Here is a 15,649-nt window from a genome sequence, read left to right as displayed (position 1 = left end):
CGATGAGTACCACTGGGGACGGATGAGGTTATTGAATTGAGGTTGCGGGGAGGGGTCGAAACAACTTTTCAGACCGCTAGGACCGACCGTTTTCGAGATATTTGCGGTTTTCGTCCGAAAATTCGAATCCGTTAGAAAATACTAAATTTTCCCAAAACTTCGATACATATTTCGCATATATACACACATATATATATACATATACGGTATATCGATATATAATACCTGACCACTACGAGACATGTACTAACGAATCGGGATTTTCCGCTAGTGATCGGTACATTCTGGTGCTAAGGGGGGCGCACACAGAGACACATAAAAATGCCGTTTAGTAGGGTAGGATGATAACTTGTGGTGAAACATGGATTTATTATTTTGAGTCAAAATCCAAACGTCGGAATATGGAATGAAAACTTTTGAGTCTAACCATCAGGAAAAATGTAAAACCTACGTGTAAAGTGATACTAACGGTATTTTGACTCTAAAAAGGTCCAATTTGTCGCGATTATTTGGAAGAATAATATACAGTCAATAGCGAATACCATTATGACAAGCTATAAAATAAAGTGAAAACCGCAATAGGAACGAAATATCCTGGTTCTCTTTCAAACGATGTAATTTTACCATCTGCAACATAATGGCCGAACGCATAAGACACAGGAAGCTATTTAAAAATCTGATCGGGAGGTGTTGCCGCATCCACCTTACAGTCCCGATCTCGCACTTTTGTTTGATCCTCTCAAAGAGTTTTTACGTGGAACCAAGTTCAAGTTTAGCAATAATGAGAAAGTCAAAAATACAGTATAAGAATAGTACAACAACAAGATGAATAATATTTTACTTCTGGAATAAGAGAGCACATAGAAGAAGTAGTACGTAAATGTATTTAGGAATTATGTTGAAAAGTAGTGTTAGTTTCATTGTCATTGAATAAAGAATATTTTTTTCTACAGTTATTTATCTCTTTAATTATTAAACGACTCTCGTATTACTGTGTTTGAATTATTATTATAATGATAACTTTAAAAATATATTGCGTTTTATGTATTACTACACGATAAAATTTGATAAATTGAACTTGAAAAGCGACTAAGTAAACATCACACCATAGAATACGTATACAATGGTACGTTTAATGAACAGTATGATAAAACATTTCAAAATTATTAAAACTTATAAACGATTCTATTGGACATTAACAGAACTTATTCCTCAGATATTTTTTTATAAATTGTCAAAATGTTTAATCGGTGTGGAAAAATGTGTGGAATTCCCATGAATCATTGATATATTTATTTTTTTCCGATTATTTGTTGTAATATTTTAACCAAAAATTTTGATAGCTTGTACATCGGATAAGACTTATAGTAAGTAAACTGTATACGACGTAAAAGTTATCCAAATTTTTGGTTAAAATATTACAACAAATAATCGGAAAAATAAATACAACATCAAAGATTCATGAGAATTCCACACATTTATTAATCAGCAAATAACACCCACACACCACAAATTAATTTTGTTGGATGTAATCCAACGAAATTCGGGGGATCTATTACAACAAGGGTGGGGATAAAATATTGTTATCTAGGATGGGTAGACCAATTAAATTTCCTAATATGTAGGAGAATTTATATGATGTGTGTATGAATGTGTATTGTCACCTGAGGAAGCTTAGAGAATTCTAAGTGAAACGTTGTGTATATAATTTATAAGCTTGTTAATGGGTTGACTGGTTAGCCCAAGAAATTAATAAAGGTAATATTTTAAAGTAAAATGTATATATATATACTAGGGTAAGTCAATTATTATCCGCAATTTAGTTATATTTTTGTTTATGTTGGTAGTAATGTCGTGTTGCATAGATGACGCATGCGTGGTTTAATGGTTATATCTATACAGGTTTGATCCTGCTAGGTTAGATCCATTATCGCTGCCCTGCCGTTAACCATGGCTGCTCCGCTTTCTGTTTGCACCAAAGAAGAACAACGTTCAGCGATCCGTTTTTTGTGGTCGGATGGTGTATCAGGGGCCGAAATTCATCGAAGACTTTCGATACAGTACGGGAACAGAGTGTTGCTGCAACGGAGTGTCTACGAATGGATTGATAAATTCAAAAACGGTCGCACAAGTGTTACGCAGGACGAAGGAGTCGGACAAATGAGGAAATCATTGAGCGTGCACGTAACAAGGTTTTCTAGTCGAGTAACTATCGATGAAGTGGCACATCGTCTGCAAATTAGTCACGGTCTGCCTACGAAATCATCCACAACAGACTTGGGTTTCATAAAGTCTATGCAAGATGGGTGCCAAAACAACTCACACAGTCGCATAAACAAACGCGCTTGGACATCTGCCAAAAGCACTTGGATCGTTATGGTAACGATCGGGACATCTTCTCAGACAGAATCAGCACTGGTGACGAAATACGGATCCATCATTACGAGCCGGAGAGTAAACGGCAGAGTATGGAATGGAAACATCCAAATTCGCCCTGCAAAACAATGTTCAAGACCCAACCGTCCGCAGGAAAACTGATGCTTACGGTTTTTTGGGACTCACAAGGTCCAGTACTGGAACATTATGAGGAAAGGGGCACGACAATAAACAGTGCGCGTTACAGTGAGATGCTTACTACCAAGCTGAAGCCTGCGATTCGAAGCAAATGCCGAGGACTTCTGTCGAAAGATGTGTTGTTGCACGACAATGCGGGGCCACGTACTGCTGCCCACACTGCTGAAAAGCTCCAGAAACTCAACTACCACTTGACTACCACTTGTTTGGTCCACTCAAAGAGGCATTAAGGGGCCGTCGATTTACCTCGGACGAAACACTGAAAGAAGCGGTGCATTCCTGGCTCGCAGCTCAACCAAAAACCTTCTTTTATGAGGGCATCAGGAAGCTTGTACAACGATGGACTAAGTGCGTTGAAATGCAAGGGGACTATGTTGAAAAATTATGTACATGTAAGTTTCCTATTTGTATTGCAATAAAATTTATAACTACATTGCGGATAATAATTGACTTACCCTCGTATATATATATATATATATATATATATATATAGATCTGTAAGTATAGAAGGAAAATTGTTATTAAAATAATAATTACTATTGCCTGTTCTGCTAAGTTCATTAGTTTCTATTTTGAATACTGTTTATCTTTCTTAGCTTCATTCTTTTATCACATGTTGACGCGTTACTGAACTCAACGAGTACAATAATAAGTTTTATTACTTACCCCTTTTAAAATAGGGAAAATCCCTACTATAAATGGGGATTTGTCACATGTTGAGGCGTTTCAGAAAACGCCTCAACATGTGACAAAAGAATGAAGTTAAGAAAGGTAAACAGTAATCATCATAGAAAGTATAGAGGAAACTTTTCAGAGAAATAATACGGCTGTCTAGCTTACCTGATCATCATTATATTCAGGCAACCATTCATCACTACATTCTTGACAAACCAGTGTTGACATCAGTGAAGTTAACATCAATATAAATATTAAGATTTCTGTTATCATTTTATTTCAGTTGCAATCTAATTCTTTTAATTTTTCCTTTATGTAAAATAACCTGAAACAAAATAGCATTTATTTAAAATGAGTTCAGTTAGATTATTAGCATAACATATTTTTATATAAGTCTGTTTTCAACAAGAATCAGGGTCACTTTAAAAAATGAAAGTGATTTGAAGATATGAGGATTTATCTGTTTGAGTCATTGCTTTTTTGGTGCTAAATGTTTCAATTTGGACAGATAGATCTGTTTATGAAACTATCCGATGGCTGATCTAAAAGAGATCAGTTGAGATGCCTATACGTGAATGTTATTTTGACTCCAAAATAATAATTTAAAGTCTAGTTTATTAAGCTGATAAACACAAATTAAATTATTAGCTCTACCCTTAAAATCTCATTATTTATATAAATAATATTTAATATACTACAACATACTCACATTACAAGTTTTGAACTTTTTTTTTAATATTAAATTTAAAACGTATACATATATTTATTATTGTCATCAAGATTTCGGTCGGACCGTTTGTAGGCCCAAAATAAAATAAAGAAGTTCATAGGCCCGCCGACCGAATGAAAAATGCTGTGCCAAGAAACCTGTATCTTGAAAAAATAAATCAGGTAAATGACGCTAGATAACTACTAGTAGGTGTTGTAAAGACTAGTAGGTCTATCAAGAGAATGAAAATATTTCTATCACTATGTTTAACACATAAAAAAAGTAGGAGATTCAGTTTAACCGTCTGTGTGTGTCATTTATAATGTGTGTGTGTGTGTGTGTGTGTGCCTTATGACATTATTTTTGGTCTTCAGTCATTTGACTGGTTTGATGCAGCTCTCCAAGATTCCCTATCTAGTACTAGTCGTTTCATTTCAGTATACCCCCTACAACCTACATCCCTAACAATTTGTTTTGGATATTCCAAACGTTGTCTGCCTGCACAATTGTTTCCTTCTACCTGTCCATCCAATATTAAAGCGACTATTCCAGGATGCCTTAATATGGGATCTGTAAGTTTGTCTCTTCTTTTAATTATATTTTCCAAATGCTTCTTTCTTCATCGATTTGCCGCAACACCTCTTCATTTGTCACTTTATCCATCCACCCATCAGATTTTTAACATTCTCCTATAGCACCACATTTCAAAAGCTTCTAATCTTTTCTTCTCAGATACTCCGATCGATTTATATGGAGTTTCACTTCCATATAAAGCTACGCTCCAAACATATACTTTCAAAAAACTTTTCCTGACGTTTAAATTAATTTTTGATGTAAACAAATTATATTTCTGACTGAAGGCTCGTTTCGCCTGTGATATTCGGCATTTTATATCACTCCTGCTTCGTCCATCTTTAGTAATTCTATTCCCAAATAGCAAAATTCTTCAACCTCCGTAATGATTTCTCTTCCTATTTTTATATTCAGTGGTCCATCTACATATATGCCGTTCATTGTTTCTTCTAAATCTGTAGGCTAGAATTACTATATCATCAGCAAATCGTAGCATCTTTATCTTTTCACCTTGTACTGTTACTCCAGATCTAAATTGTTTTTTAACATCATTAACTGCTAGTTCTATGTAAAGATTAAAAAGTAACGGGATAGGGAACATCCTTGTCAGATTCCCTTTTTTATTACGACTTCTTTCTTATGTTCTTCAGAACACAAAAAAATAATCCAAAATGTCCTTATGACATAATCAACCGATTTCATGTACATCTACTTTGAGAGAGTTATTATGATGATGCTCTGATAATTGTTTTTCTGGTAAACTAGAAACTTTCCCAAACTTTTGCAAGTTTTTCACCTGGAGATAATTGAAAATAGCAAGAAATATTGAGATTAACAATAACTAGGTTGGAAAAATAACCCAATAACCAGATATAACCATATTACCATTCTCATATCCATTTATATTTATTTACTTTATAAATATAATCTAACCAAACTTAACCTACGCTTGCTAACCTTGACTAATTAACAGTAATGTTTTGAATATGTAAATAAATTCAGTAATTATTGCTGCAATTATTTTTTTTTATATTTGAAAATGCCATAACCGACCGGGATTAAAACCCGGAACCTCCGGATGAAAGGCCAAGACGCTACCACTCGCGCCACGGAGGCCGGCAATTATTTATTATTTAAATAACCAAAACATGGTCGTTAATTATTCGAGGTTAGCAAGCGTAGGTTAAGTTTGGTTAGATTAATAAATTCAGTAATTATTCCATTATTTTTTATTTATTTATTTATTTTTGTTGTCGTTTAACCTCCGGGTCCACCGTTAGGCAATGTTCCAGAGGATGAGATGAATGATTTGTAGCGTGTGTGAAAATGCCATACCTGACCGGGATTCGAGCCCGGGACCTCCGGATGACAGGCCGAGACGCTGATTATTTATTTATTATTTAAATAATCAAAAAATTGCTGTTAATTAGTTGAGTTTAGCGATCGAAGCAAGGCGTAGGTTAAGTTTGATTGATTATATTTATTATTTATATCTATAATTATAAGTAACAATAGTTATATTTTTAATATGTAAAATATATTAATACTGAGAATGTTTAAAGTGACTGGTATAAAAGAACATATTAGTGTGTTATTGGGTTATTTCTCCAACCGGATTGTTTTTAATATCAATATTTCCTGTTATTTTGAGTTATTTCCTGCTATTTCGAAACATGCATATTCCCAGCTAATTCTTATTGGATATTAAAAATACATTGATTTTTGGCCCATTGATTAAACAATTACGTGTTTTTTTTGGAGGGGATTCTGAAAAAGATTCAATTCATTCAGTATTTCATTCAGTATGTTTTACTTAAAATTTTATAAGAAAATTACTTGGAAAATAGCATGTTTTGAAAATCAAGTACTTTCGATTGAATTGTACGAATTTGTTTATATTATATATTGTCGCGTGATCGTGGTTCGACAAAGATATTGAGAAACTAACAAACTTAAAAGTTCTTATAAATACAATTATCCCGACGGGGAGTCTTACTTTTTAAGACTTTGGGGGTTGGCGTCCCCACGGCCCTAGCCTCTGCAGCTTTTCTTCCCTCTACACGCAGAGCTGCTGAACACTTTACACATACACTACACCAAGAACGCTACATAAATTACAACATATACCCTTACACAATTACACAATATCTTACATTTTTTCTTCTTGCTCTTACTCTCTAGTGCGACCGTAACCCAAGGTGGAAACTATCGTGCCGATGGGTGGAATAGCTCTATGTAATGAGTCTTAAACGATGTCCTCGGGCACCTGGGTGAGCCCAGTTGTATTTAGCTCTAGCCCCAGTACGCGTGCGCTCTGGTGGAGTGGTCCGTTATATCGCCGGTACTTGTGCAAACCGTATAGCAGTTCAAAATAAAAATCTTTCGGTTTTTGTTTGTCCGCTTGAAAAAACCAACAAAAACGGGGGTTTGAAGAGATTTCGACCGACTTTATCGACCGAGGATTTAACTAGCGGTAAGAAAACTAAAAATGTTATGGAGATTGGAAAGGTTTCTTGTATACGGTTTCTTGTTTTGAGATACAACGATGAGGTAAATCCTTTGAAAAGATTTCACCCTTCATAATAAATAGGAGCATCGTAACAGTTTGTGTCTCCAAAATTTGCTAAAAAACTCAGGAGTGACGCCCTGCTTGTTCAAGTTAATAACGAAGAACAGTGCTGAAAACTGCTAACTCTTAAGTTTATAGGGACATACCGAGTGATACTGGAGCCCTATACGATGCTAAAATTTAGCAAAGGAGTGATCTTTTGCCGTGACTTGGCTGATGTAGAGTTACCAGTAAGAAGAGTCGTCATCGCAGTCAGTCACCTCTGTACAGTGGATTATTCGAAGAGAGAATGACATCGATGTACCAACATCATCGCCAGTTCTGACCTTTTCTAGTCCGACCGTTCCTGACAGAATAAAGGTTGGTTACCTTTCTGTTGGATGTGCGACCCATATGTGCCAAACCCATATGCTATTTCCAATTAAAATTTCTGAAGTTCCGTAATGTTCATTTTGTTAATGTTTTATCAAACTTTCAATTGTGTTCATTTAATCTATATATATATATATATATATATATATATATGGTATATATACTCAAATCTAGCAACAACGAAGCATTGCCGGATCTGCTAGTATTTTTATAAAATTCAATTTATTATAATTAATGATATGTGAAGTAAATAATTATAATGTATAACACATCATCGTTCCTGAGAATGGATTAATAATCCGAAAGCGCTCGAACATTACTATTAAAGATTTTTGGTAAGTGGAAAGTATTACATAAATAATTTATAAAATGATTGCCGTACTTTCCTCAAACATTTAAGCGAGTCGGTCTAGTTATTCTACAGATAGAAGAATACAGTTGCTTTCGGTGTTTTAATACTCTTGATAATTTGATCTGAATGTACTGCTATCGTGTTACTTTTTCATTTGATGAAATTGAGCATAAGTATCTTTGAAATTTTTCTTATATACATACTTTACGTTTCAATTAATTTGATTTAGTTTAGTCGGCATAAAATATAAATAGACACGGATAAGTGGTTTAATAGAACAACAGACAAAATAACATCAGTTAAAAAACTATGTACCATTGAGCTCTACTTGAGGATCAGAATTTCTACAAATTCATCATATTTTCTACAAAAAGTTGTAAGAAAATATGATCCTGAACACATTAATATTGGATTTACTATCACGGATGTAAACAATGAGCCACGATTTCAATCTATAATCTGCTTTGAAATTCTTTCAAACCAAAGCGTTAAACGGGATCATCCCATAAGCATCCCATGAAACGGGATTTTAGTTTTAAACATTCAACGTTCGAAAACAAGCCTAAGGATTACTTTATCAGAAAATTGTGAGAAATAAAAAGTACAAAGAAAATTATGTTTTCTTTGTAAGAAAAAATGCTTTTTGAGTAAAGTACTCAAAAAAGAGTTCAAGCATATTTTTTAGTGAATATCAGTGTGGAAAAGCTCATACAATCGGTGAAGAGCTGTTACTTGCTGCGAAAGATATGGTGGACTTGTATGTCGGGTGGATCTTCAACAGTTAGATACAATACCATTCTCAGATGATACCGTGTATCGCAAATTTAAATGACATTAAAACGTTAAAGAAAACGTAATAATATCTCAAGTCAAAAATATTATCATAAATAATCAATTATGATATTATTTAAGTTATGCTTTATTTTAACGTAATATATAATTATAATAGTGCGATAATGTGCCTTATTAAAGATATTCATTTCATAATAATCGATATACAATCATGTTTATAAATGCTATATCTGTGACATTTAGTTGTAACAAAATAAAAGAAATTTAATTAATACCATTTAAAAACAGCCATCACGTCTAGAATCTTATCATTAAAAAAAAATCAGTCTAACTTATATGTAGAATAACTAATTACTAAAAATAATAGTTGCATATTCATAATAATATTTTGAAAATAATTTTTTTTGTTTATACACACCTTTATAATATAAACATGATTTTATAAGTTCACGCATCACTCGAAGAAGTAAAGTTTAATATAGAACTGACTGAATCTTATCGAAGTATTATAACTAAATTTAGAATAAATTCCGTTAATGTTTTTTTAAGATTTACGAAATCACTCCGATTTCATTCTGTCCTTACACTATGTAAGTAAACAATTTACGTCAAATACTCTTATAAAATCTGATGATTGTTATTTATTGATAAATTCGGTTTTTTATTAATTTTATAATTTATTATTAAGAAGTTACTTTATCAGTATTGGTTAAAATCATTATACTGACCTTTGGTTATTAGAGTTCAATACATTTACGAGTATTATCATTCAAAATTAATTTTAATTTTTATTAATTCTTATTTATTTAAAAATTTCCTGTTTTCAATGAAAATCCAAAATTCCCCAACTTTTGGGGATATTTTCCTAGTATTAAATAATATTAAAAAGTAGATGATAAGAAGGGTTTATCAAGTAGGCATCCGAGTTATTAAGTACTCTGCCCACGAACGGTTTTTTCCTCACGGTTGTTCGCTTATGATTTGTAGTAAGGACATGAGTGTTGAAAACCGGCTGGTGCATTGTTTCAGTCGTCTTCCCTTTTTTGTCATAATCAAAATGGACTTCGTCGAAAAGATTGTTGTATGTGCTTTATAGTACTGCATGAAAGAAAGAAGGGTGGTTAAGTATGAGTTCATCCACAACCTTCGGCTATTTAATTGTACTTTAAATTATTAGTCTGATAACTTTGCTTAGACCCAAAGGAAAGCTTTTTTTAATGGATAATTTAGAATTTCAAAGAATTCATGTAAGTGATCACTTGCTGATATCACATACACCGATATTCATAAAACTCCTGTACGTTTGAGGTTAGATCAGCTATTATAGTCCAGGCCAGTGATTCCCAAACTGTGTGCCGAGGCGCCCTGGGGAGCCGCGGCCTCTTCAAAAGGGCGCCACGAAATATTGTAAAAGTTTCATAATTAATTGAACCAAGAAATTTATAATTATTAATTTAATATTAATAAAGTAAAAAAATAATGAAAAAATAAAGTAAAAAATAAAAATAAAGTAAAATAAAGTAAAAATAAATAAAACTCGTGTAAACCACAAGTTTTATTTATTTTTATCTCTTACTTACAAGTAATCATACTTTTACTTAGGGTAGGGCGCTATGGAAAAATTTTAATTGAAAAAGGGCGCCGCGACTCGAAAAGTTTGGTAACCACTGGTCCAGGCCGTATCTATTTTAAAATGGGCATATTTTGACTTTTTATATTAGCGCTAATTTTTGCTTTAACGCCTCTGGAATATCACTAGAAATGATTATTTCGTTATGCACCAATTGAAAAAGGTGTACTTTATTTTTATTTAAAAAATGTAAAAATATCATTTTTTTTCTCCTATTTCCCTAGATAACTCGATATCTGTTCAGTTTAGAGAAAAGATCGACGGGAAAATGTTTTATTATTAAATTTTACACACAATATCATCAGTTGAAAATCGAAAAATACGTTATTATTGATACAAAAATAGCAGTAACTGTCAAAAAAATGAAAAAAAAAAAACAAGATTTTTTGGGGAACTTTTTTCGAATGTTAACACATAGGACCTTCAGATTTTGTCTCAAAGAACGTTTTGATTAGAGAAATCAATACATCAAATTTCAACAAAATCAGTCTGACGGTTTTTGTACAACAATTTTCCAATCCAGATTTAAAAAAAAAATCCGATTTTTTCAAATTGTGTTGAACCTGAAATAAAGTCTCTAGATATTGGAAAATTTAATCACGTATAAAATAGCACTCAAACTTTCAAATGTATTTAAAAAAAATTAAATCGGTTAATTAGGAGAGTCTAGGGAATTTTTCAAATATACTTACAATTTTTTGCTTTCAAACAATTGAATATCTTCACAAATTTTTATCTAATTTTAAAAAGTACAGCTTAAAAGTACTCGAAAAGACGCGTCTTTAAAAAAAAATTCGATCTGTTATCTCCGGAGATATAACCGATAAAGTTGACCACCACATTGTACAACTTTTGGAATAAATTATTATCGATAAATTAATAGACCCATATTTAGCAATAATTCGCTTTGTCAGTATGATATTTGAACTTTTTAGCTTACAAGATATCGACTTAAAAAAAAACAATACTTTTTTTTAGTTTTTCGAACAAGGCACCATTTGGTATAATAACTATTATATATAATTTAAAAAAAAAACATGTTATCATTCCAGTTTAGTTTCCTCGAGCGCTTTCGGCTATTCTGCCATCTTCAAGAGGAATATATTTATGATTAAAATTATAATAATTGAATTATATATAAAAAAATTGATCGTCATTTTATTATTCGTCAAAAGTTAAAGTCTAAGTGACTACGTCCGTATTGTAATAGTTTCTCAATTGTTAACATAACAATTGTGTAAATAACTGTGTCAAATTCAATTATGGTAGTTTTATAATATTAATCATAACTATATTCCTCTTGAAGATGGCAGAATAGCCGAAAGCGCTCGAGGAAATAAACTAGAATTTGGTAAGATTTTTTTAAAATTATTATATAAATTTTGTTTGTTAAAATTGCAAGTATGTTTGAAAAATTCATTCTAACTTTTCACGGGGTTTATTTAGGAAAGCAGCCACCGCACCGTTTTCGAAATAGATATGTATTTTTTTGAAAACTGCCGCATCAAATCTATGCCCTAACTCGTATAAAATCGATTTATTAATATAAAAAAAAAACCGGTAAAAATCTAGTTGCTCTTAAGCGGATCAAAAACCGTTTACGCACGCGCTCACACACTGACGCACCTTGCTCGTCTTACAGTGATTGTACAATCCCTGGTTATTTCCGCTCCATTTCATCAATTCGAAGAAGCATTAATTCCCATGGATCCACCAAATCTCTAGCTTTGATTCACATTACCTTGACCTGTGGTAAAGTACGGGTGGTCGAGAAGGATGATCCAATCACAAAGAAAATGTGGCACGAGACCCTCCAACTAAAAGTTAGGTCATATGACCTCTCCAGTTACAAGACACCGATTTGTTCATAACCTTCGGAGAGAACAAGGAATTTTTATCCTGGGTAAGAGCATCATGTTACTGAGATATGAAGTTCTTTACTGAAAGCAGTATACTTCGGCATCTTATATAAAGAAATGCTATAAAGGGACTCGATTAATCAGATTAATTGCGGATATGAACATCCGGTTAAATGATCTGACCTTCTTGTTCATATTGTAAATGTTGTAAGCCCGGAAAGTTGCTGTGCACTGGAATTATGGAAGTGTAATGATAAAAATTTCTTAATTATTACTTTGTATTATTATTTCATAATTTTGTAGAAACGGATATTACAATAACTGTAATAGTTTATAAAATATGTTGAAAATTACCTCCTCTAACATCAATACAACACTGCATACGTTTTAATTTGTTTTCAAACACAAGCTGATGTAGTGCAGTGCCTCGTATGTATGCCGTTATTACGGTTTTTAGTTCGTCAATCGTACGTGATCTGTTGAGATGCACTGCTTGTTTCGCTGCCCTACATGAAATTTTTTTTTTTTTTTTTTTTTTTTTTTTTTAAAGAGATGGAGGAACCCCATTTACGGGCGCCTAGGCAATGTCGGGCTCCTTAACAGGTTCCGCAAAGTGTTATTAAGTGCATATGTATGTTATTATATTTAACAGGTTCCGCAAAGTGTTTAAGTGCATATGTATGTTATTATAACATACATATATATTATAACATATATATATATATATATATATATATATATATATATATATATATATATATATATATATATATATATATATATATATGTTATTAAGTGCACACTACCGACTAAACCTCCAAATAGTCTCGGCTAAACCTCCAAGTAATCTGGAGTAGTCAGATCGGGCAACCGTACAGGCTTAAATTTCTTGAAATAAATCGTTCACCAAAGACATTTCGTAAAAAAAGTCACTTACTTGTGTGTTGGAACCAACCGTGATTGATTTCCACTTCTATTAACTAACTAATGAAGTTAGTAAGGATCTCTATTCACTGTATTTTTAAAAAAAATTGAACCGACAATGCGTGTTCTACTCATACCGACCCAGATTCCAATTTTCGCTTCGTGAATTTCATAGGGTTAAATTGTCGACCAGCCTTGTATTTTATGAATTAATCCCAGATGAAACCGCGCTTTCTAAAAAAAAAAACGTAATGTCGAGGATACTTACGGAATTTTGACAATAAAAAATTTAAACCGTTGATAATAATTTAGTCTTTTGGCATGATCTATAGGTTTCAGTACATTATTTTGCAGGGGGAAAAGTTTCAGTTCTTTTCTTACAGCTTTATGTGCTGTCGCCAGTCCGATGTTTTGCTGTTGTGCTAAGTTACGCGTTGACTTTCGGCCAAAGCATCCAAAATATCAAATACCTTCTGTTCATTTCGTCTGGGTGATCTTCCACTTCAATCAGCGTCTTCAACAGAGTCTGTTGCCCGTAATTTTTCGATAAGATTTCGAACTGATTTGCGTTGAGGAACAAGAATATTTTGAAACTTTTCAGAAAACTTGTGCTTCACTAAATCAGTATACTTCTCACCTTTACGAAAGACGTGTTCAACGAGAAAAATGCGTTCCTCAACCGAAAGAACCATTAAATTTTTCGCAACTATTGATTCTGATAAACGAAACGAAGCACGTTCAATTAGAACTCAACAACTGATGTCTTGGTTTATTTATTACTGGGCAACGCCAAACGAATCTGTAGATCAACCAACCTAACGCTGAAATAGCAGAATGTACCACATAATTGTAAAGCATACTGTACAGCAACTTTTCGAACGTACTGTAAAATAATAGCTTATAATTTCCAACGTAAGATTTTTTTAATGATCCAGGCATTTTATTCTGTTTTGAAAACTAGCTAGAATTTTAAATTTTTTCTTCACCAGAAAATTAATTATTTTTTTAAATTTGTATTTTGTATTTGAGTTACAGTTTCATCGTCCGTTGCAAATTGAAAATCAAAACATTATTCATCGCAGTGTAGCCGATCGTTTCCGTCGTAATCCTAAAATTATAGATTAATTGTTAAAAATTTTTTAATCGGTTTACTAAATAAGAAGTGAAGAAGTATCAAGAAGACTGGTAGAAGGCAGAATTTGATAAAGATGATAAAAATCAAGGAAACATTTCTCGGTTCGGGACATACTCTACTTAGAGATTGTCTTCAATCAAGAATTATTAAGGATAAAAAATGAACGGAAGTAAACGAAGAGAAGGAAGAAGGAACTTCTGGCTATAAGGAACTGAAGGATGAGTATCTTTCTTCAACGACTAAAATATAAGACATTCAGTTAAAAACTCCCATCGAAAGAGAGGTTCATGGAAGAATGAATCTTTTTTCAACAACAAATTACAGTATTTCATTAAAAATTTCTTCGATAGCATTCCAATAACCGGTCATCCTTAATAATAAGTTTCAATTAATAATCGACCTCTTGCTGTATTTTAATTATTCATATTTGTTTGTGAATTCCATAAATTTAATTCCATTTTTACTAGATTTTTAAGAAATAATTGGGGTAAAACAACCAAAAAAACAAAAGGACATACATATCTATTTATAACTCACCTTCATTGGTGAATAGCTGGAATCTGTTATCTCATTCTATTATTTATGACTAAAGTAACTTCCTTAAAACTTTATCGCTATTTATTTTCCAACAGATTTTATTGTGCATTATTCTGATTGATAGACCGAGTAACGGAATTCGTTACAGATAAGCAATTAAATGTAATACCCTATATTGTTTAAATCATTTCAATTTTAATTTACTTGATAGAAATGAATTTGGAATATTTTTTTCTTAATTGTTTTCCAACAATCCCGAAAAAAATGATTTAATTTGATTATGATAGCACTAAGAATTAGAAGAGCAATATAAGACCTGAGATGTTTCACCGCGGTAGTACTACGAGTTAACACCAGCATATCAGAAATTACGTTGTAGTTTCTTTTTAAATGACAACTATATTATCAATTATTTAGACTTCCCTTTCAGATATTTACGCATGTTACACTCGTACACATTTACATTTTGTTTGGATCAAATCATAGTTTTCTTCTTTTTTTAATCGGAATATGGAAGTCACGTACGACATTTCCCGGAAACTTAATCGAAGATTATTATAAAACCAGTTAACAAATGACGACTCAAAAAATAAATTAAAAAAGAAACAAACAAAATAAGGACTAAACTTCAATTTGTAGTTTCATTGATCGAATCTTTGGTAATTAGTGAAAGAAAATGACTGTATTCACAAAATCTTATCAATTATTATTAGACAGATGCATTTCATGATATTTGCGGTCGTGAATAAATTTTATCCGTTCGCGCGTAAATAATATCCAAACAAACATAGATTAAATAAAATTAATAAAACTCAATCTTGTTAAAACTAGAGGGTATTATTTATAACGCTAACCCTGACCAGGATTCGAACCTATAAACTTCCCCATGAAGTCAACAGAGTCCTGCTTTCATCTAAAGAACCAAATTATTAGGAAAACGGGTCAAGA

General features: G+C 32.4%; 1 protein-coding gene across 3 annotated transcripts in view; it reads right to left on the bottom strand.

Moving 5' to 3' along the window:
- Positions 1 to 15,649, bottom strand: part of LOC142327060 (uncharacterized) — a 90,118-nt gene that overhangs the window by 34,669 nt on the left and 39,800 nt on the right. For 2 of the 3 annotated variants that reach the window (XM_075369854.1, XM_075369856.1), the window contains exon 2: positions 3,415 to 3,574. In XM_075369854.1, the coding sequence (XP_075225969.1) occupies positions 3,415 to 3,522 (108 nt within the window). In that variant the 5' untranslated portion in view covers positions 3,523 to 3,574. Of the gene's footprint in view, positions 1 to 3,414; positions 3,575 to 9,034; positions 9,162 to 15,649 lie in introns of those variants that run through there. The other variant, XM_075369855.1, reaches the window with a different exon arrangement.

Source organism: Lycorma delicatula, chromosome 6 (assembly GCF_047948215.1).
Source record: "Lycorma delicatula isolate Av1 chromosome 6, ASM4794821v1, whole genome shotgun sequence".
NCBI lineage: Eukaryota > Metazoa > Arthropoda > Insecta > Hemiptera > Fulgoridae > Lycorma > Lycorma delicatula.
This window is presented reverse-complemented; position numbering and strand designations above follow the sequence as displayed.